Source organism: Lissotriton vulgaris, chromosome 6 (genome assembly GCF_964263255.1).
Source record: "Lissotriton vulgaris chromosome 6, aLisVul1.2, whole genome shotgun sequence".
Taxonomy (NCBI): Eukaryota; Metazoa; Chordata; class Amphibia; order Caudata; family Salamandridae; genus Lissotriton; species Lissotriton vulgaris.
The window spans coordinates 1,191,344,472-1,191,366,132 of record NC_141694.1 but is presented as its reverse complement, the minus strand read 5'-3'; the positions used below and the strand labels follow the sequence as shown (position 1 = coordinate 1,191,366,132).

At 45.1% G+C, this 21,661-nt stretch overlaps 1 protein-coding gene across 4 annotated transcripts in view; it reads right to left on the bottom strand.

Moving 5' to 3' along the window:
- Positions 1–21,661, bottom strand: part of C6H6orf118 (chromosome 6 C6orf118 homolog) — a 281,810-nt gene that overhangs the window by 155,671 nt on the left and 104,478 nt on the right. For all 4 annotated transcript variants that reach the window (XM_086925371.1, XM_086925372.1, XM_086925370.1 and 1 more), the window contains exon 3: positions 12,562–12,684. In XM_086925371.1, coding sequence (XP_086781497.1) covers positions 12,562–12,684 — 123 coding nt within the window. The remainder of the gene's footprint in view (positions 1–12,561; positions 12,685–21,661) is intronic.

The following is a 21,661-nucleotide window of genomic DNA, read 5'->3' as shown; positions in this document are numbered from 1 at the left end:
AAATCTGTTCTCTCCATGGCGTTACTGAACTGCCGGTCACTGCAGAGTCACGCTATTGAAATCAACTCACTCATTCTGGACCACGAGCTAGATGTGTTATTTCTAACTGAGACCTGGCTCTCCCCCAGCTCGGGCCCTGATATGGTCAGAGCTCTCCCTCCAGGTTTTCTCATATCCCATCTTGACAGGCCTGTGGGGAGGGGAGGAGGAATCGCTATCCTTTACAGAGATACGCTTGCCTGTAAGGTTCAGAACGGAGGGGTGAGTGATTGTGAGAGCTGTCAGTTCTCCCTTCGTTTGACTTCTACTGTGTCCCTGGCAGGCCTGCTGATTTATCGCCCTCCCGGAACCCTGGGAAATTTCCCCAACTCTTTCTTAGAAACAACCGCACTTCTTGCCTCCTCAACGGGCAATTTTGTTGTTCTAGGGGACTTCAATATCCATCTTGATGACCCCTCTAATTCCCCGGGAGCAGATCTGCTAGGTGATCTCAAAGCTTTTGGGATCAACCTGGCCAACTCGGGTGCTACCCACGAGAAGGGCCACTTGCTCGACCCCATACTTTCAAACCTGGACCACCTTAATTCACCTCCTGCGCTGGCCCTGCCCTGGACAGACCATTTTCTGGTGTCCGCACTGTGGCAGTTTGACATCCCAGCTGCGTTGGTCCCTAGGGTTCATACCATGGAAAGAGCTTGGTCTAGGCTCCCAGTGGACACCTGGGCGGTACATTTGGAGGCGACGCGGCCTCCCCCTGGGTCTAACCCGCTAGTCGCCGATGTGAATTTACACACCTGGCTTACGGACTCGTTGGATGTCCTCCTACCCAAAAAGAAACAACTTACGAGGGGGAAGAGAGTAGGTTTGGCGCCCTGGTATACGTCTGAGCTGAGAACCCTGAGAAAGGGTTGCAAGAGGCTAGAGCGGTCCTGGAGGAAAGATTGGAGCGAAACGAGCCGGAAAGAATATCGGGCCAATCTGCCATTCGGGTGGCAAAATCTGGATTCTTTGAAGAGAGAATAGGCTGCGGCCAACTCTTCGAAAGAGTCATTTAGGGTCATCAAGGAACTACTGAAAACCCCCGAACCTCAGGTCATTCATGAGGACCCACGTGAAAAATGCTCGGAATTGGCTTCCTTTTTTAAAACAAAAATTTATAAAATTCTGGCATCCCTTCCCCGGCAAAATGAGGAAGCCTCCTTTGGTGGTAACTCAATCTCTCAGCCAAGGACGCGATCAGTGGAGTTGGTCTCCCTTGGTCCTGTCACTGTGGAGGAAGTTCTCTCGGTCTTGAGGACTATGAAGAGTGGCTCTCCGAAAGACCCGGCACCTATGAAATATCTAAAGCAGGTGGCCCCCACCATCGGCGGCCCAGTGACGGACCTTATAAACCTGTCCCTCACCCAAGGTGTTGTACCCCCCAGTTGGAAAGGTGCGGTTGTTAAGGCTCTTTTGAAGAAGCCTAACTTGGACCCTGCCGACCTTGCCAACTTCAGGCCTATTTCCCTGCTGCCTGGTCTCAGTAAGGTGGCGGAGAAGCTGGTGAACAGCCGCCTCGCGGGCTTCTTGGAGGCAAACTCCCTCCTGGGCGATTCCCAAACGGGTTTTCGCCCCGGTCAGGGGACTGACACTGCCCTGCTGGCAGTCGTGGAGAATGCTAGGAGCATTCTGGATTCAGGGGGATCGGTGGCAGTGATCCTCCTGGACCTTAGTGCTGCTTTCGACACCGTAGACCATCAGGTGCTTCTCCAACGGCTGTCGGGGGTGGGGGTCACCGGTTTGGCCCTCAAGTGGTTCGCTTCCTTTTTGGAAGGCCGTACATTTGAGGTGTGGGAAGGCCATGAAAAATCATCTTCAGTCCCTCTCCAGTGTGGTGTGCCACAGGGCTCTTCGTTGAGCCCTACTTTATTTAACGTCTATATGGCCCCCCTGGAGAGTGTGGTACTGCCGCTGGGTATTAAGATCATCAGCTACGCTGATGATACTCAGCTGGTGGTAGGCCTTTCCCAGTCGGCTTACCAACCCGACCGGCTGCACTCGTGTCTGGATAAGATCTACACGTGGATGTGCAGCTCAGCTCTCAAGCTCAACGGCTCAAGACGGGACTGATGCTGCTGGGGAATTCATCTCTTTCTTTAGCCCCTAGCAGCTGGCCCGTCTGCCTGGGACCAGTACCCACCCCCAAGCAGGAGATCAAGAGCCTGGGGGTGTGGCTCGAGCAGGACCTTTCTTTTAAAACACATGCAAAAAAGACAGCAGGGGTGTGTTTTGGCCTGCTCCGATCAGCTCGGAAGATTCTACCTCTTCTCCCAGCGGCTACTAGGAGGCTACTCGTTCAGGGGCTCATCATCTCGCGGCTGGACTTCAGCAACGCGTTGTTCTTGGGTGCACCAGAATCTCCCCTGAACAAACTGCAGCAAGTGCAGAACGCGGCCGCTAGGCTCCTGACGGGTCTTTCCAGGCGTCAGTCTGCTCGCCCTGCGCTGAAGGCGCTGCATTGGCTCCCTGTTAGGGACAGGGTGAAATTCAAGTCGCTGTGTATTGCCCACAAAGTTCTGCAGGGGGTAGGCCCACCCATTCTTGGGGACATGGTTCTTCCCTACAAGGCCTCCCGCTCTCTCCGTTCTGATCATCAACACCTGCTGCAGGTTGGGAGGGTGAGGAAGGCAAGAACCGGTGGTAGAAGGTTCTCTATAAACGTGGCCACCCTGTGGAATTCTCTCCCTCTGCACTTACGCTCGGAAGCAAGTCTGTTTCGGTTCCGCAAACTTTTAAAAACTTTTTTGTTTTCTGCTTAATTCCTGCATTATTGTGGTAGTGTATCTCTCTGGTGAGCACTGGGATGCCCAAGGGTAACCAGGCGCTATATAAAACTCACTAATAATAATAATAATGATAACAGCATCACTCTGGGCCACAACAACATCACTCGGGACACCACAACATCACTCGGGGCCACCACAGCATCACTCGGGCCAGCACAGCATCACTCGGGCCAGCACAGCATCACTTGGGGCCAGCACAGCATCACTCAGGGCCAGCACAGCATCACTCAGGGCCACTACAGCAACACATAGCACCACCACAGCATCACTCAGCAACACCACACCATCACTAAGCAATACCACAGCATCACTCAGCACCACCATAGCATCACTCGCGGCCAATACAGCATCACTCAACTCCAACACAGCATCACTCATCACAGCATCACTCAGCACCACCACAGCATCACTCAGCACCACCAAAGCATCACTCAGCACCACCACAGCATCACTCAGGGCCACAACAATATCACTTAGTGCCACCACAGCATCACTCAGCACCAACACAGCATCACTCAGTACCACCAGAACATCACTCAACACCACATCAGTATCACTCAGCATCGCCTTTGCAATAGTACACCACCACATCAGCATCACTCAGCGACACCACAGCATCACTCAGTGACACCACAGCATCAGTTGGCGCCACCACAGCATCACTCGGCGCAACCACAGCATCACTAGGGCCACCACAGCATCACTAGGGGCCACCGCAGATTCACTCAGGGCCACCACAGCAACACTTGGGGCACAACAACATCACTCTGGACACCACACCATCACTCGGGCCACCACACCATCACTCAGGCCAGCACAGCATCACTCTGGTCAGCACAGCATCACTCGGGCCAGTACAGCCTCCCTCAGGGTCACCACAGCATCACTCGGGGCACCACAGCATCACTCGGGCCACCACAGCATCACTCGGGCCAGCACAGCATCTCTCGGGCCAGCACAGCATCACTCGGGGCCAGCACAGCATCACTCGGGGCCAGCACAGCATCACTCAGGGCCAGCACAGCATCACTCAGGGCCACTACAGCAACACATAGCGCCACCACAGCATCACTCAGCAACACCACACCATCACTCAGCAATACCACAGCATCACTCAGCACCACCATAGCATCACTCACGGCCAACACAGCATCGCTCAACACCAACACAGCATCACTCATCACAGCATCACTCAGCACCACCACAGCATCACTCAGGGCCACAACAATATCACTCAGTGCCACCACAGCATCATTCAGCACTAACACAGCATCACTCAGTATCACCACAACATCACTCAACACCACATGAGTATCACTCAGCATCGCCTTTGCAATAGTACACCACCACATCATCATCACTCAGCAAGACCTAAGTATCATTCAGCATCACCTCAGCATCGTCTCAGCACCAGTCACCACCACCATCACCACTACCAACTCAACATCACTCAACACCACCTCAGCCTATTCTCTAAATCTATTCAGAAAAGGGGGTGGTGATGAACAGAGTGTCTGAATTAAGCAGACCACTCTTACCCAGTCCAAAGGTCAGGGCTTGATCCATCACCGTTATTTATCTCACTGCACCATCCCAGCTCAGAACCTGGCTATATGCAAATCAGTCTGTCCCTGGCCCAGTGCATCATGGAAACAGGGCAGACTAAACTACCAAGCCAATTCTTCACCAGAAAGGAGACAAGCTACCGGGGACCGGTTTCTGACATTTCAGCCGTCTTCGGCCCGGCTTGCTTGAATCCTGATGGTGCAGTGAGAAAGGGACTCATGTCTGAGTATACCCTGCCACACCTATAGTGGCCAAAAACGATTCAGAAAAGGGGGTGGTGATGAACAGAGTGTCTGAATTAAGCAGACCACACTTACCCAGTCCAAAGATCAGGGCTTGATCCATCACCGTTATTTATCTCACTGCACCATCCCAGCTCATAACCTGGCTATATGCAAATCAGTCTGTCCCTGGCCCAGTGCATCATGGGAACAGGGCAGACTAAACTACCAAGCCAATTCTTCACCAGAAAGGAGACAAGCTACCGGGGACCGGTTTCAGGCATTTCAGCCGTCTTCGGCCCGGCTTGCTTGAATCCTGATGGTGCAGTGAGAAAGGGACTCATGTCTGAGTATACCCTGCCACACCTATAGTGGCCAAAAACGATTCAGAAAAGGGGGTGGTGATGAACAGAGTGTCTGAATTAAGCAGACCACTCTTACCCAGTCCAAATATCAGGGCTTGATCCATCACCGTTATTTATCTCACTGCACCATCCCAGCTCAGAACCTGGCTATATGCAAATCAGTCTGTCCCTGGCCCAGTGCATCATGGGAACAGGGCAGACTAAACTACCAAGCCAATTCTTCACCAGAAAGGAGACAAGCTACCGGGGACCGGTTTCTGGAATTTCAGCCGTCTTCGGCCCGGCTTGCTTGAATCCTGATGGTGCAGTGAGAAAGGGACTCATGTCTGAGTATACCCTGCTACACCTATAGTGGCCAAAAACGATTCAGAAAAGGGGGTGGTGATGAACAGAGTGTCTGAATTAAGCAGACCACTCTTACCCAGTCCAAAGATCAGGGCTTGATCCATCACCGTTATTTATCTCACTGCACCATCCCAGCTCAGAACCTGGCTATATGCAAATCAGTCTGTCCCTGGCCCAGTGCATCATGGGAACAGGGCAGACTAAACTACCAAGCCAATTCTTCACCAGAAAGGAGACAAGCTACCGGGGACCGGTTTCTGGCATTTCAGCCGTCTTCGGCCCGGCTTGCTTGAATCCTGATGGTGCAGTGAGAAAGGGACTCATGTCTGAGTATACCCTGCCACACCTATAGTGGCCAAAAACGATTCAGAAAAGGGGGTGGTGATGAACAGAGTGTCTGAATTAAGCAGACCACTCTTACCCAGTCCAAAGATCAGGGCTTGATCCATCACCGTTATTTATCTCACTGCACCATCCCAGCTCAGAACCTGGCTATATGCAAATCAGTCTGTACCTGGCCTAGTGCATCATGGGAACAGGGCAGACTAAACTACCAAGCCAATTCTTCACCAGAAAGGAGACAAGCTACCAGGGACCGGTTTCTGGCATTTCAGCCGTCTTCGGCCCGGCTTGCTTGAATCCTGATGGTGCAGTGAGAAAGGGACTCATGTCTGAGTATACCCTGCCACACCTATAGTGGCCAAAAACGATTCAGAAAAGGGGGTGGAGATGAACAGAGTGTCTGAATTAAGCAGACCACTCTTACCCAGTCCACAGATAAGGGCTTGGTCCATCACCGTTATTTATCTCACTGCACCATCCCAGCTCAGAACCTGGCTATATGCAAATCCGTCTGTCCCTGGCCCAGTGCATCATGGGAACAGGGCAGACTAAACTACCAAGCCAATTCTTCACCAGAAAGGAGACAAGCTACCGGGGACCGGTTTCTGGCATTTCAGCCGTCTTCGGCCCGGCTTGCTTGAATCCTGATGGTGCAGTGAGAAAGGGACTCATGTCTGAGTATACCCTGCCACACCTATAGTGGCCAAAAACGATTCAGAAAAGGGGGTGGTGATGAACAGAGTGTCTGAATTAAGCAGACCACTCTTACCCAGTCCAAAGATCAGGGCTTGATCCATCACCGTTATTTATCTCACTGCACCATCCTAGCTCAGAACCTGGCTATATGCAAATCAGTCTGTCCCTGGCCCAGTGCATCATGGGAACAGGGCAGACTAAACTACCAAGCCAATTCTTCACCAGAAAGCTTGTTTCCTTCCCAGTGTAAGAATTGGCTTGGTAGTTTGGTTTGCCCTGTTCCCATCGTGCACTGGGACAGGAACAGACTAATTTGCATATAGCCAGGTTCTGAGCTGGGATGGTGCAGTGAGCTAAAAAACGGTGTTGGATCTAGCCCTGATCTCTTGACTGGGTGAGAGTATTCTGCTTAATTCAGAAACTCTGTCCATCACCACCCCTTGTTGTTAAATATTTTGTCCACCATAAGCGTGGAAGGGTATACTCAGATGTGAGTCCCTTGCTCATTGCACCATCAGGATTCAAGCAAGCCGGGCCGACGACGGCTGAAATGCCAGAAACCGGTCCCCGGAAGCTTGTTTCCTTCCCAGTGTAAGAATTGGCTTGGTAGTTTGGTTTGCCCTGTTCCCATCATGCACTGGGACAGGAACAGACTAATTTGCATATAGGCAGGTTCTGAGCTGGGATGGTGCAGTGAGCTAAAAAACGGTGTTGGATCTAGCCCTGATCTCTTGACTGGGTGAGAGTATTCTGCTTAATTCAGAAACTCTGTCCATCACCACCCCTTGTTGTTAAATATTCTCTAAATCTGGCATCTGTTGTTTCTCCCCTAGCGTCTGGCCGCTGCTAGTGTTATAATACAGGTACTAGTTCACAACCTTCAACCTCCAATTGTTTATGTCACCTCAAAAAATACCTCTAACAAACAACCTTTGGAATAGGCAAAAACAAGTTGCCAGCATTGCAAGAACAAAAGAAAAATGAGGACCTTTTTTATTGTACATACATTTTTTAATATGGTCGTTCTGTTGGACATAATGCCTTCTTGGTCATATATAAGGTAACAAAAATGCTTCTACCACTTTTTTATTACAACTTTTCAGCATGCTGCACAACAGCCACACTTCTCTACAGCACAGCCTAAACACATTGGCAAGTCAATAGCTCTGCCTAAACAGTTGTAAGCCCCCAAAGGCGAGACCTAGTGGCAATGGATGTATGTTGTTGCAACGCATACTTTTACAACGCATACCTTTATAATGTTTTTTTTACACCGCAACATCCATTACAACGCATTCCATTACAACGCATGCCATTACAACGAATTCTTTGAAACTACCATTAAAACGCATTCCACTACAACGCATACTACATTTACAACGCATACCATTACAACGCATACCATTACATTGCATGTATGGTAAGTATTGGATCGTGTAGGGGTAAAAATTACTATTCTTCCTCCAGGGGGGTGCAACAGTAGGGTAAGTGTTGGATAGTGTAGAGGTATAAATTACTATTCTAACTCCAGGGGGTGCAACAGTAGGGTAAGTATTGGATAGTGTAGGGGTAAAAATTACTATTCTAACTCCAGGGGGTGCAACAGTAGGGTAAGTGTTGGATAGTGTAGGTATGCGTTGTAATGATATGCGTTGTAATGGCTGCATTGTAATGACATGCGTTGTAGTGGTATGCGTTGTAGTAACATGTGTTGTAATGGTTGTGTTGTAATGGCATTCGTTGTAATGGATGTTGGGTTGTAAAAGTTTTGTTGTAAAGGTAGTGCGTTGTAAAAGTTGCGTTGTAAGTATTGTTTCCCAGTGGCAATGCCAATGCTTGTTATGTACAGTTACAGCCAGGTTTAGCTGTCTGGAAGACATCATGTCATCAATTCTTACAAAACATCCACATGGAAATTCTGAGAGGCAGGGGGCCGTTTGCTTAGACATCTACAACTACTGGCTTTCATGTGTTTTTCATGTATGCCTTTGTATAGATGGACTATCCATCAGAGCTACAGCATTTTGTGGAAGAATTCACTGTCCCATTATGTTCCCATTAAGTTTTGGTAATAGCATCACACTGTTCTTTTGTTAAACTGCAGATGTGACATGCCATGTAGCTTGTAATTAGAGCTAGTTTGTATTGGTTGATGAATTAAATTTGCTGACAAGACATTTTAATTGTATATTTATCTCTTTTGGTTTAGGAAGTGCTGATGGCCAGATGTCTTAGCCTTTCATAAAGGTACAGTGCTATTCACTAATTAATATTGAGCGTTCGTTTGCTGCAGTTTACTGTCATAACATATTGTTGAATTTACATCATATGAACACAGGGGTTCTATAATATGCAAGAATAATACTCAGCATTTGTAAAAAGCATATACTTTGTAACCTTTTTCTGTGTATGCCATTTAGGTTCATCACTTACAATACAATATTAATCTTTTAACTTGCTTCAGAATAATCGTCTTTGAGGGTACAGCTTAACTCTAATACTGCTCTTTGTTCAATTCACCATCACCATTACTTCGACGACAATTTCCAGAAGCACCATTATTACCTTTACCAACAACACCATTATCACCACTAAAAACATTCACCGCCATCACTATTACCACCAGCACTCTCGCCATTCATTTCTCCGACCATCAGTACCACTCTTCCTACCACTGTCCTTTCCAAAACAACCCCATCACTGCTATTACCCCCAAAAGATCACACTATCACCACCAGCCCCATCATCCACACCCCCATTCCCACCACTATAACCTCACCACTATCATCACTGCTACCACAATCTCTACCGTTCTAACTACCACTACTATCACCATCCCATCATCAACATCGCTACTTCGGCCATAATTCTCATCATTACAATCAGCAATATACCACCAACACTATTATCATCATCACCAACACCACTCCAGCTACATTCATGTGCTCACTAAGCCACTGGTACCAAGCTGAACCTGACTGAAGAGGCTGAACTATGCCGAAACTGGTCTTGGGTTGATTGTGTTTCAGTTATGCACAGACCTGGCTTGGCAGTGTGGGCTGTACGGCTTTTACTAGATTGCTGATTTGCAGACACCTCAGTCTAATCTGAGGTGGCATGATGGGAAAAAAATAATGATGGGTTGGAATCCTACCCAGAGTGATTTCCAATGTTTAGACTATGTGCAAGCATTATTTCCATGACCCTTTGTGAGTTAGAGGTATATGTGTGTGAGAGAAATGGTGATGCGGAAATCTGTGTGAGAGACCATGAACGCTTGCTATCAGCAAGAAAAAAAAAGCAATAGCTGTTGGCTTCGTGAAAGTCTATTTAATTTTGGATGTGCTTAGTAAATATCTGAAAACTTCACTCTGAATGGAACCTCTCCTACCGACCAGCCCGACCACGAGCCACCTTTACCAACCGTATCACCAACTTTGTGGTGATAAGGTTGGTAAAGCCCAACTTTCACCTGGAAGACCGAAATAATCCTTGCTCCACAGCACTCCTCGAACGCTTCATCGGACTCACTCAGCTCATCCCAGAACCAACACACACTGCAGGACACACAATGGACCCCATCTTCACTACAATTCCACTGCACCACACACATGGACCAACAACTCCATCATCCACTCGAAAATCAGCACACCTCAAGTTAACACCTCGTTCAGGTTCAGCATTCCAAGCCACAGCTGGAACAAAATCACAGAAAGAGATTGACTCAGTGCCCTCAGCACAGCTCAACCTAGCCACACAGACAACCTCAACAAGGACTTCAACAAGTTTAACAACTTGATCAAGAACTGCACAGACTGGTACACAGAAGACCTCCAAAACACCAAGCGTCACTGTAAACAGCCAGAAAGGAAATGGAGAGCCAGCCATAACACCACAGACAGAACTACCTACCAGACTGCACTCTTACACTATCACCAACAATTAAGAGACACCAAGAGCAAAGCTCTGGTGGACCGCATCAAAGGAAGCTCCAACAGCTGCAAGGATATTTTCTTGCTCGTTAAGGGTTTCACCTTGCCCTTAGCCACTGTCAACAGTGCTGCCTCCCAACAATTCTGCAACAACCTATAGAACTTCTTGAACAGCAAAATCATAAAAATCTACAGCAACTTCGTACACCAACCCAATCCCAGAGAACCCGTTGCTAGCCTACCCACGACCAACCATGACAGTCTCCAGAGCGAATGGACAACCCTCACCAGAAATGACACAGCAGCAATCATACAGACTATCCACTCAGGGGCTCCACCAGACCCATGCCACCCCTACATCTACAATCTGGAAACATCACCAATCAGCACCACACTGAACCAAATCATTAACACCTCCTTCATGTTCGCCACTTTTCTGGATGAATGGAAACTTGCAGAAGTCAAATCTCTCCTCAACACGCCCACAGACCACCTGAATTAACTGAGAAAGTTCTGACATATCCCCCTGCTCCCCTATTCAGCCAAAGTGATTGAGTGATTGAGAAGGCCATCAACAAGCAACTCACACCCACCTCGAACACCATCTTCTAGACAACATTCAATAAGGATTCAGAAAGAACCACAGCACTGAAACAGCACTGATAGCGGCCACCAACAACATTTGAATCATCCTGTAACAAGGAGAAAGAGCAGTCTTAATACTGCTCAACCTCTTCGCAGCCTTCATTACTTTCTCCCATAACACCCTCATTAGAAGACTCCATGAAGTCAGCATCCCAGTTTCTGCTCTGTAAAGTATATATTCCTTCCCCATGGGAAGAACCCAAAGGGTCAGGCTGCCACCCTTCTCTTCAGAGACCAAGGTATTGACATGCGAAGCCCCACAGAGATCGCCCCTCAGCCCCACCCTTTTCAACATATACATGTCACTGCTCCTCAACATAATTCTATCACAAAACATAACCATCATCTCATATGCCAATGATACCCAACTCATCCTCTCCATGATGTATAAGACAACCACGACCAGGGCCAACTTCACAAAGTGCATGGCCATGCTAACTGACCAGATGCAAATCAACTGCCTGCAGCTCAGCTCCAACACAATGGAAATACTGGTCTTTGGCAACAGGACCTTCTCCATGGGACCCACCTACTGGTCATCAGAGCTAGGATCAACATCAACAGACTACACAAGAAATCTAGGGATCATTCTAGACAAGCTGAACATGATAGCTCAAGTCAACAAAGTATGCACCTCCTGCTGCCACCGCCTATGGATGCTAGGGAAGATCTTCAAATGGTTTCCTCAGAACACCAAACGGACCATCAAGCAAGCACACATCACCAGCAGGCTGGACTACGGCAACACGCTCTATGCTGGGCTCTCCAAACAACACCTACACAGACTCCAGACCATCCATAACACCACTACAAGACTCATACTTGACCTCCCACTCCAAACCCACATCACACCGCACCTCAAGGAGCTTCATTGGGTTTCTATTCACAGGTGCACCCAATTCAAACTTCTCATGCACAAAAACAAAGCCCTACACATCACAGGACCAGAATACCTGAACAGTCGGACTCATTCTCCTACATCGCACCCAAGACATGTAACAACCTCCCTCAACACATCAGAGTCTCCTCCTCCCTTCTTTGACTTCAGCAATAGGCTGAAGACCTGGCATTTCATATTAGCACCTTGGGAAGCACACACCTACATACAATCCCAAGCATCTAGATACCCTCTCAGGTGATTAGTGTGCTATACAAATCAATATGACATGACATTAGTTGTTATCCTTTTCTAGCGCTCTTTCACTCTAACTTTTGTTCCCCATAGACTAAAGAGCATAAAGAGATAGACTATAAAGGATTTTTTAATAAAGATACCAAAGATGAAAGTGGCTCTGTGAAAAAGATAGGAAAATGAAACAAAACTATGTGTAGAAATCCTCCGCTGCTTTTTGTGGGCTTTCTGAAAGTGATTATAAAAATATTGTTGGGGCAGATTTTGTATTTACCATGAGTGTGCAGAAGGCACCCTAATGATTTAATCAAATCTTGATTTCCATTCCCTCCTGATGTGAGAGACAAGGGAATGCTTTTTAGAGACGAGCCCTCTGAATCCTGTATAAACTGAAAGAGATGTTACTTTGCATTAAAACTCTCACTAAAGGGTGTCAAAGACCACCATATTGTTGCTAAATGATCTAAGCACCACATTATTTTAGACAATTACCTTAATTTGACTGAGAAGATGGCCAAATATCACAGATTCGTTGCAAAGATCTTCGAAACAGTCACTGATGACCTGCAACCGTTTGAAATGTGGCGGACATGAGTCTGATAAACTTTTAAGTTCCTGCAGGACACAAGAATAAACAAAAATTAGTGCAAATCATTCTTTATCTAATGGGACTGGCTGCCATAAAGAGATGTTTCAGAATTTGACAACCATAGGTTATGGTTGACTGAAAGAGAGACAAGTAGATTAGAAGCTTTGGTCTAGTACCTTCATACCATAAAAACTCTGCCCAACAACACAAGAGTACTATTTCACTCTTCCCTTTAGTCCATTGGGTGCCCCATTGATGTCCCAGGGTTTTCTTGTAGCCTTATTCCTCCTCCCACTTAATTCAGGACATAACCAAGATTCTTCCCATTATTCTAACTCGGTGCCACACTTTTATAAAAAAAATGGTTGTTTATAATAACACATCTTTAACAGGATTAAAAAATGTCCTAAATATCATGTGTTTGTTTTCCTACTCTTAGCTGATGTTACATTCACCAACTCCCCCAGTTCTTTCCAAGGGTTTAGACTTACATGATAATGTATTTAAAAACCCCTTTGGTCATCATGATCATCATAAAAGCCCTTCAGGGTTTATAGCAGAATGGACCTTTATATGTAAGGTAAGAATATGGTTTTTAGGTGAAGGCTCACATCTATGCCCCATTTCGAGGGTTTATGTGTATACCCATGTGTCTCTATAAGTAACAATCTATGCATATTTGCATATATATAAATATACGTGTGTGTAAAGCTCTTAACATTTTTGTACACCCACATATATACTCTTTTCGTTCCTACCTTAGGTTTTTCCCCAATTTTTCTTTAATCTTAAGTTTTTTAGAGCAAGATATGAATTAATTTCTTATGGTGTTGTTCTTTCCCATAATTTTACACCTCAGCAAATTTTCTTCATTAAATTGAAGTGGAGTACGTGGCTCCTTATCATATATTTGTTCAGTGCTCCTGACCCTGCTGATACAAATTGGTGTAACATTATGGTAATGAGTCCACTGACTCATGAAAAATCAGGTACTATTACTAATTGCATACACTAAATTTTTCTATGGGGTTCTGGTGTTCCTATATTGATCCTAGTAGCCCTATTGTAATCTAGTTGGCACAATAAAAGCTTAGAATATACCCTTAGGAATGACAATATGTAAGTAAGTAATGAACCTTTGGGTCCCAAAAGGTGGTTTCACCTAAGAGCATCAGGTGGTCTCAAAATGGTTGAGTGGAGACATTAGAATAAGGATTGCCCCTCCAATAAGGCCTCCGGTGAAATAGCCTTTGATATCAATGGGACAGTATGTTCTAGTATTGAATCAGGAACGGGGTACACATATGCAGGTGAGAACTAGTAGAAATGATCATCACAAAACGATCGCTAGTATGAAGGAGAAATGTTATTCCTAGGTCTAAATCTAGAGTAGGATTGCCCCAGACTGTGGAACGTAGAATTAGGAACCACTTCAAGATGGCGCCGCCATAACCTAATAATATCTGCTGACACGTTCCTGTTACCGTAGATACAGAAGTCTTAGGGGCAGCGTGGAAACCAGTGAAGGACTTGAATGCCTGTTCAGGAAGAGAACGATGAACGTGTCCCCGATTGAGAAAAGGTAAGGCGACACTAACTCTCAATTGTAGAGGTGTGAGGACTTTACCTGTAATACTGATTAGGGGCAATAGCGGGTTCCACTGCCTGCCTGTCATGTGAACAGTGTGAGGAGGATTATAGTCCCTCGTATAAGGGGGTGAAGAGCAGTAAGAGAAAGCCCCTGGGTATTAGTGAGGGGCATGTGGAGGCGCCTCTGTTTATTATAAGTCCATCGACATAGGGGGTACATAGAAAGGGCCACACCTATAGGTAAGGACAGTGGACAAATCATTATACCAAGGTGAGACTAACATAGATAGTATTGTTCCCGCTATGTGACCACGGATAATAGCGAGGATCACCCGTCTTTACATACAGATGGTGACGTGGAGTTCCTTGTTTTCTGAGGGGCCTCATAGGAGTGATTTAGGGCTGATAGGGCCCCACCCATAAGTGAGGTCAGTGGTCAGGTATTTAGACTGAGGCGTGGCTAATGTCAATAATAGCTAAGCTATCCTATTTTAGGTTTAAACCTATAATAACTGATAAAACCCCACCGAAAGGGAAAAAGCCCTCACTGGTGTAACTATATAAACAATGAAAAAATAACTGCAGAACCACAAACTAAATGCCATTCAAAGAAATGAAAAGGAGAGTGACAGAGTAATTTTTATTTCTTCCTGAAGTGGCCAGTACAGTGTGACTTTGATATAAAAACTAGCAGCAAGAAAGACTGGGCTAACATTATTCTGCTTAAGTTTTGCTTTTTAGGGAGGTCACATTTGCTTTTTCAGTTTTGTGGTCTTTGGTCTAAAGATGCAAGGGTGAGAAGCATGTTTTAGGCCATATTTGATTATTGTATAACCTGTAGAGAATCAGGAAATTTCAAAAACATATTTGATATTATGACTGCGTTTGATTCTCTCACTGATAGGTAAAATGGCTGGCTTCATAAGAATATTCTCAGTATGTACCACCACATTTACCCACAGACAGAGAATGGGTGAACACCTTTGATACATTAGCCCCCTTTTCTAGTGAGTCTGTATTGATAGGTGGATTGTCAAACACCCCAGGTTTTAAACATTCAATGCAGGGTGCAGTGACATGTATATGTGAAAAGAGTGCTGTCATCCAGCATCTGGGATAGTGGTAAAAACATGACACCAGACTTTTGAAAAATATGGAACACAGTATCACTTGGAATGCTGCTGCAAAAAGTTCTTACCAAATTCAACAAAGATTGGAGTGATATTGTTTGTATTTTCAGTGATTCAGCTATTTACATTAAAATTTAGTATGATTATCTGTCAAGATTGGTACCTGCGCTGAAATGCTTCCCTGCTAGAAATCTGTATAACTTGCTATATGGTATGCTGAAAGCATATTTACAATCTTTAGGGTTAATGACGAATGCTATTGACTTTGTTGTCCATTCTGGTACACTGTTTTGTTTTGCGATGGAACTGAACTAAAATGTAAATGTAAATGTAAATGTAAATGTGTGTGTCTTGTAAAGCGCACTGCTACCCGGAGGCGTCCTGGCGCTGTAGACCGCTGGGGAACCTGTCCTGGCTTTCCCTGTGAGATGGTCCCTCCTGGGTATCTCCAAGCTGAAACCAGGCATCCCCGGTGTTTGTGGGGGGCCGTTGTGGAGATGAGGCAAGCTAATGCCCAGAGTTGCCGAGTGTAATCCCTGGTTAGAGTAGGCACAGAGGCAAGAATTATCAAGTCCGCTGACCCTGGTTCACGACCCTGCCGCGTCGGGAATTGAACCCTGGTCCCGAGCCGTCCTCTGCTTCCGGGCCTGCCGCCTCTAACCAGTGAGCCACACCACTCCACTCCACTCCACCACTCCACCAATGCAAATATTTCTCATTTTGTGCGTTGTGTGGCATCAAAGAAAGATTCATCCCAACTGTGTCATTTATCCAGTGGTTCTCAGTCCTAGTGGCCATGAATGCTATTTTATCCATGTGGCGATCCTTTTACAGAAGTTTTGCTTAGTGATAATGCCAAAGTGAAGAAATGTGAGGATCTGCGGTTACATATTGATAGTGATGTGAAAAGAAGTACACTCTACTGCATTCTTACAGGAAAACATGACTGCTGTAGTGGACATGATAAAAAACTACAGTCTGAAAACACCCTTGTCTACCAAGTGTTGAATGTATTTGTGTAGATGTGAAACACCTACTTGAGAGTAGGCTGGGCGACACTTTCAGTGACTTTAGCACTGCTAAATGTTCTATGTTAGAATGCTTGCCACATGGTAAGCAAGGAATTGTTGAGGAGCAATTCAGGAAATTTTAATTTACAAGGCATAAGAAATGGCTTGCAATAATGCATAGAAACGTCCCTTCACAAACCATGGGATTTGAAGTCACTGTGGTACACAGAACAAATTCTAGATCTCTTCCGTAATGGGGAATTTCCTCTGGAATTTGAAAAGTACTACTTCATTTTTGGCCTCTTCAAAAACTCTGAGGGCAGATGCACCTAGTTCAATGCATTTGTTTCAGAACCTGTCCCAGAGAATCACAGTCTTCAGGTGTACAAGTAATGGAAAACCATGTAGGTGGTCAAAGTAAGCAAATTCTGTACTGGCTGTTTTGGTGATGCCCGTCTCAAATGCCAATGTTGAGAGGGCCCTTTCCCAAATAAAAGTTTACATGGGAAGGAAAGAGCAAACGAGCATGACCATAACTCATTGAAGAAGTATTGTAAGGTGTAGTACAGAAGGTTTGATTTGTAATAACGTAGTTCAACCTCATATACACTGTACATACACTGTCTATATCCCTTGCACTATCAGTGCAGAAATCAAGCAATAATGAAAACTAAATATTCCATAAACATTGGAAAAACACTGTTTCTCTTGTTTTTAATGGCACTGAAATGTGTATTTACTGATAACCAATGTTTTTTCAAGGTATTGAAATCACTGAAAAAAAACACCAGAATTCACCAAAAATAGAAACTGGAAACAGGAAATCCTAATAATAGCATACCAGCAATATGATTATGGAGAACAGCAGGCATTACCCACTCCATATTTGGGGGACCCCACAGGAGCAATAGAGAGCTCCGGAGTATGGGCAGTAGACCCTCTCTACCCCTAAATGAGTCCTTCCATGAAGGTGGTTTAATGGTATGTCTTTACTCCTTAATTAATTCGCCTATAAGGGGAGTATGAGGAAATGCTCTGACTTCTAAATAATGGCACTGACCAGGTTTTACAATTTGGAGAGAGGAAGATAAAATAAACTGAATTATTTATATAGGAACAGCAGAACCTAATAGATATATTTAGTGTATGCAGTTAGTAATAGTAAGTCATGAGTCAGGGGAATCATTATAACAATGTTACACATATTTTTATCACCAGGGTCGGGAGCTCTAAACAAATATGTGATAAGAAGTCCCGTACTACACTGCAATTTAATGAAGAAAATTTGCTGAGTTGTAAAATTATCAGAAAGAACAGCACCATAACAATTGAATCATATATTTCTCCGAACAACTTAACATTAAAGAAAACATGGGGACAGACCTAAGTAGGAAGAAAAAGAGTATATATGTGGGTGTACAAAAATATTAAGAGCTTTACACACCTATAAGAATATGGGTGTGTATATATGCAAATATATATAGATGTTTACTTGTAGAGACATGTGGGTATTCATGTAAACCCTACAAATAGGTGTAGAAATGGGGAATAGATGTGAGCCTTTACTTAAAAGCCCTTTATTACCTTACAGATAAAGGTTCATCCCGCTATAAACCCTGAAGGGATTTTATGACAATCATGATGACGCAAAATTGTTTTTTGAATGCATTATCATTCAGGTCTAACCCATTAGAAGGAACTGGAGGAGTTTGTGAATGTAACATCAACTAAGTGTAGGAAAACAAACACATGATATTTAGGAGATTTTTTTAAGCCTGTAAAAGATATGTTATTATAAACAACAATTTTTTTAAAATGAAAGTGTGGCATTGAATTAGAATAATGGGAAGAATGGTGGTGGTTCAGTCCTGAATGAAGTGGGAGGATGAATAAGGCTATAAGAAAACCCTGGGACATCAATGGGACACCCAATGAACTATAGGGTAGAGTGAAATAGTACTCCTGTGTAGTTGGGCAGAGGTTTTATGGTGTAAAGTTAATTGTTTATGGTCTTTGTAGGTATCACTATTAGCGGCTCCTGGAGGGAGTGCTGCCGGGCGGTGACACAGGGCAGGGTGGGGGGTAGTAAACTCCGGATTACGGCCTAATTGAGGTAAGTGGATGTATGATGTTACAACGCATACTTTTACCACGCATACCATTACAACGCGGTATTTACAACGAATACCGTTACAACGCATAGCGCTTAGAGGTGCTGGATAGTGGTAAGTATAATTTTATATTCCAACTCCAGTCCCCGTGGACACTAGGGAAGGTGTTGGATATAAAATTATACTTATTCCCTATCCTAGAGCGCCCCCCAGCGCAATGCGTTGTAATGGTATGCGTGGTAATGCCTGCGTTGTAATGGTAGTGCGTGGTAAAAACTTTGTTGTAACAGTTGTATACCGGAGGTAAGTATACAAATAAATAAATAAAATTTCATTGCGCTCGCTGCATCGCATTTGGTGATGCAGCGCACGCAACGAAATGTGTTTTATTTATTTATTCGTATACTTACTTCCATTAGTCCATAATCCGGAGTTTACTACCCTCCAATCCTGACCCTCCCCTACCCTACGTCACCGCCCGGCAGCACTCCCTACAGGAGCCGCTACTGGGTATCATGTAATTTGAAACTGTAGGAAAGAACTATTCCATCCTGATGAAGGTGGCTTTAAACATTAGGAACCCACCGAAAAGCATCAATGCAATGTTTTAAACTAAATCTAAAAGGCACTGAGTGATACAATTGGTGTAATTGAATTATAGATACACCACACCTCTCATCATGACTGAATAGATTTGTGATTTTAAGACAAAAGTGTTTGTTGATTGCATATCCTCTCGGTTTTGTTTGTATATGTGTACATGTTTTTATTTGAAGATATGATTGCCCACTGTATTTCTCTACATTTCTTTTTACTAATTACTGTTTAATTTATTGTCTACGCACTTACAGGACTAATTGCTATTTTTTTAACTACATATGAATGAAATTCCCATCATTATAGTCTGTTTTTAAACAAGTTTTTTATTCATTGCACAAGTTCTTATTAAGTATAGATACTATTTTTTTAAATAAACAAAAGAATTATAAAGTCATGGGGACCTACTTTGATGTCTGTAGGGAAACATATGGTATGGTGAATGCAATAAGCAAAGTATGATTTGATTGTGAGGTTGAGTGAGATATACCCAAATGGAGCTCTTTAAACAACTAGAAAGTCTATGTACAGTACCTGCCCCTTTGGATTGTGGGGTCCCATTCTGTTTCTACAGAACCACCTCCTTAACACCTGGATCAAGAGGCTAACGATCTTCCGACACCTTAGTGGAACCACGAGTCAATGGCCATAACCTGCTTACCCCCTGCATCTGTTGGCCATTGGCTGACACAGGGGAGGGGTATAAGGAGCCTCTTCACCAGATAGATTCCTCAATTAAAAGTTTTATCTTGAGCGGCTCAAGAACAGCTCACATGCAGCCAGAGGCTTTATTTTTGTTGTACTGACTATCAACGTGTAGGGCGCGCTGACGTCATTACTGATAAACTGAAAGTAAAACGAGATGAGGAACTTATTTTACTTTCACAGCATCAGTGCTGACTGGGCATTTCTCAGCCCGAGCACTGGCAGAGGCAGTGGGGGTTTCAATGTAAAGGAGAGAAGCTCCGCTTTCCAATTAAAGCCATGCCAATTGGATCCCTGCGTGGAGATCGTTACAGGAGAGCAATCCTCAAGCATGAATCCACCAACTAGACACCTGGGATATGGCAGAGGGGTCCCTAGGCAAGGGCTTGTGCTCCCAATATTAAGTTTTCTGCCACCGCACATCTGCATCCCATGGGGGAAGGAAAGTACAGAAAGCCCACCAGACGCAAGGGATAATGAACAAAATGTGAAAAAAGAAGAAGTGGGGGCCGGCTGGCAACCATAGGCATGGCCATGCCCCCACCCAAAAAAGGGACAAAGAGTATTTCTGCCCCTGGGGGGAAGGCTGGAGGTTTTCCCCTATCTGCCTCCCTTGGGTGGGGGGAGGAAGAAAGCCGACGAGACACCAGGAAAAGGTACAGAAAAAAATATGGGTCAGTCTGCCCACCATTAAAGGTGCATCTGTCTTTCTACTTCGCTACCCATGGGGCCAGATGTGAGCGATTACCGCAAATTGGGGCACAAAGCTCACTAGACACCAATGACAATATTGAAAGATAAGGGAAGGGGTCAGGGTGAGGCAAAAGCCAATCCTAAATTAACCTTTGCTCAACCCTCTGGGTGCTTGGCGCACAGAAGTAAGGCTTAATATAGAGGTAATCTGTAAAGTATGCTTCAACACTCCAAACACTAATACAGTGAAAACACCACACAAAAAGGATCCAGACCATGTAATAAAAATAGAACTTTCTTTAATAAATGAAATATGACCAAAACAATAAAAATCAGAGGAACCGGAGATGTGCTATTTTAAAGATTTGAGTAAAAAAATGGCAAAAATCACAAAGCAAGCAACTGTGGATATCTGGTTGCGCTGGTCAAGGACAATGTCACCAGTTTAGACCAACCACAAAGGAGCATGGGCCAACTAGAGGGACCAAGTAGGCCCGCTGAAAATAGTACCTTGAATCCTGGTTTGATGGGTGTTGCAAGGTTCTGCATCGAATGTGTGTTGCACAGTCGAGAGATGTGTTGGTTCCCAGATGAGGTGAGGCTGCGATGCAATGCCCTGCATCATCACTGAGTATCCCGTAGATGGGGCTTGTGATATAAAATACGGAGTCAAGGATGCAGTGCACAGTTGGACAATGCGTTGGTTTTGAGGAGCTGCAAAGCTATGCTGCAGAGTCCATCATTGAGGCTGCTGTCGATGAGAGATGTGAAGGTCTGCGCCGAAGATGCGTTGTGCAGTGCCAGTTTCAATGTAAGTCTTTACGAAAGGTGCAATCTACTCACAAGCAGCGTTGAGTTGGTTCTGCTTGGGTGTGCACCGCACTCCAGAGAGGATAAGCTGGTACCCTATTTCCAAAGAAGCTGGCCGTGCACCTTAAGCCCCCTTGCAGTGGTCCTGGACTGGGGTGGCACCACTTAGCAGGATAGACTCACAAATGGCTGAGTCCAGGTGCAGATGCAAGATTGTTGGAAGCCTGTTGTGTACCTGAGACTTCAGATCAGGAGGCCAGCCAATTAGCCCATGGAATCACTCTGGGTTCAAGAGATGCAGGTCCAGTCCTTCTCACCCAGGCAGGAGGGCAGCAGGTCAGCACAGCATGGCAGCAG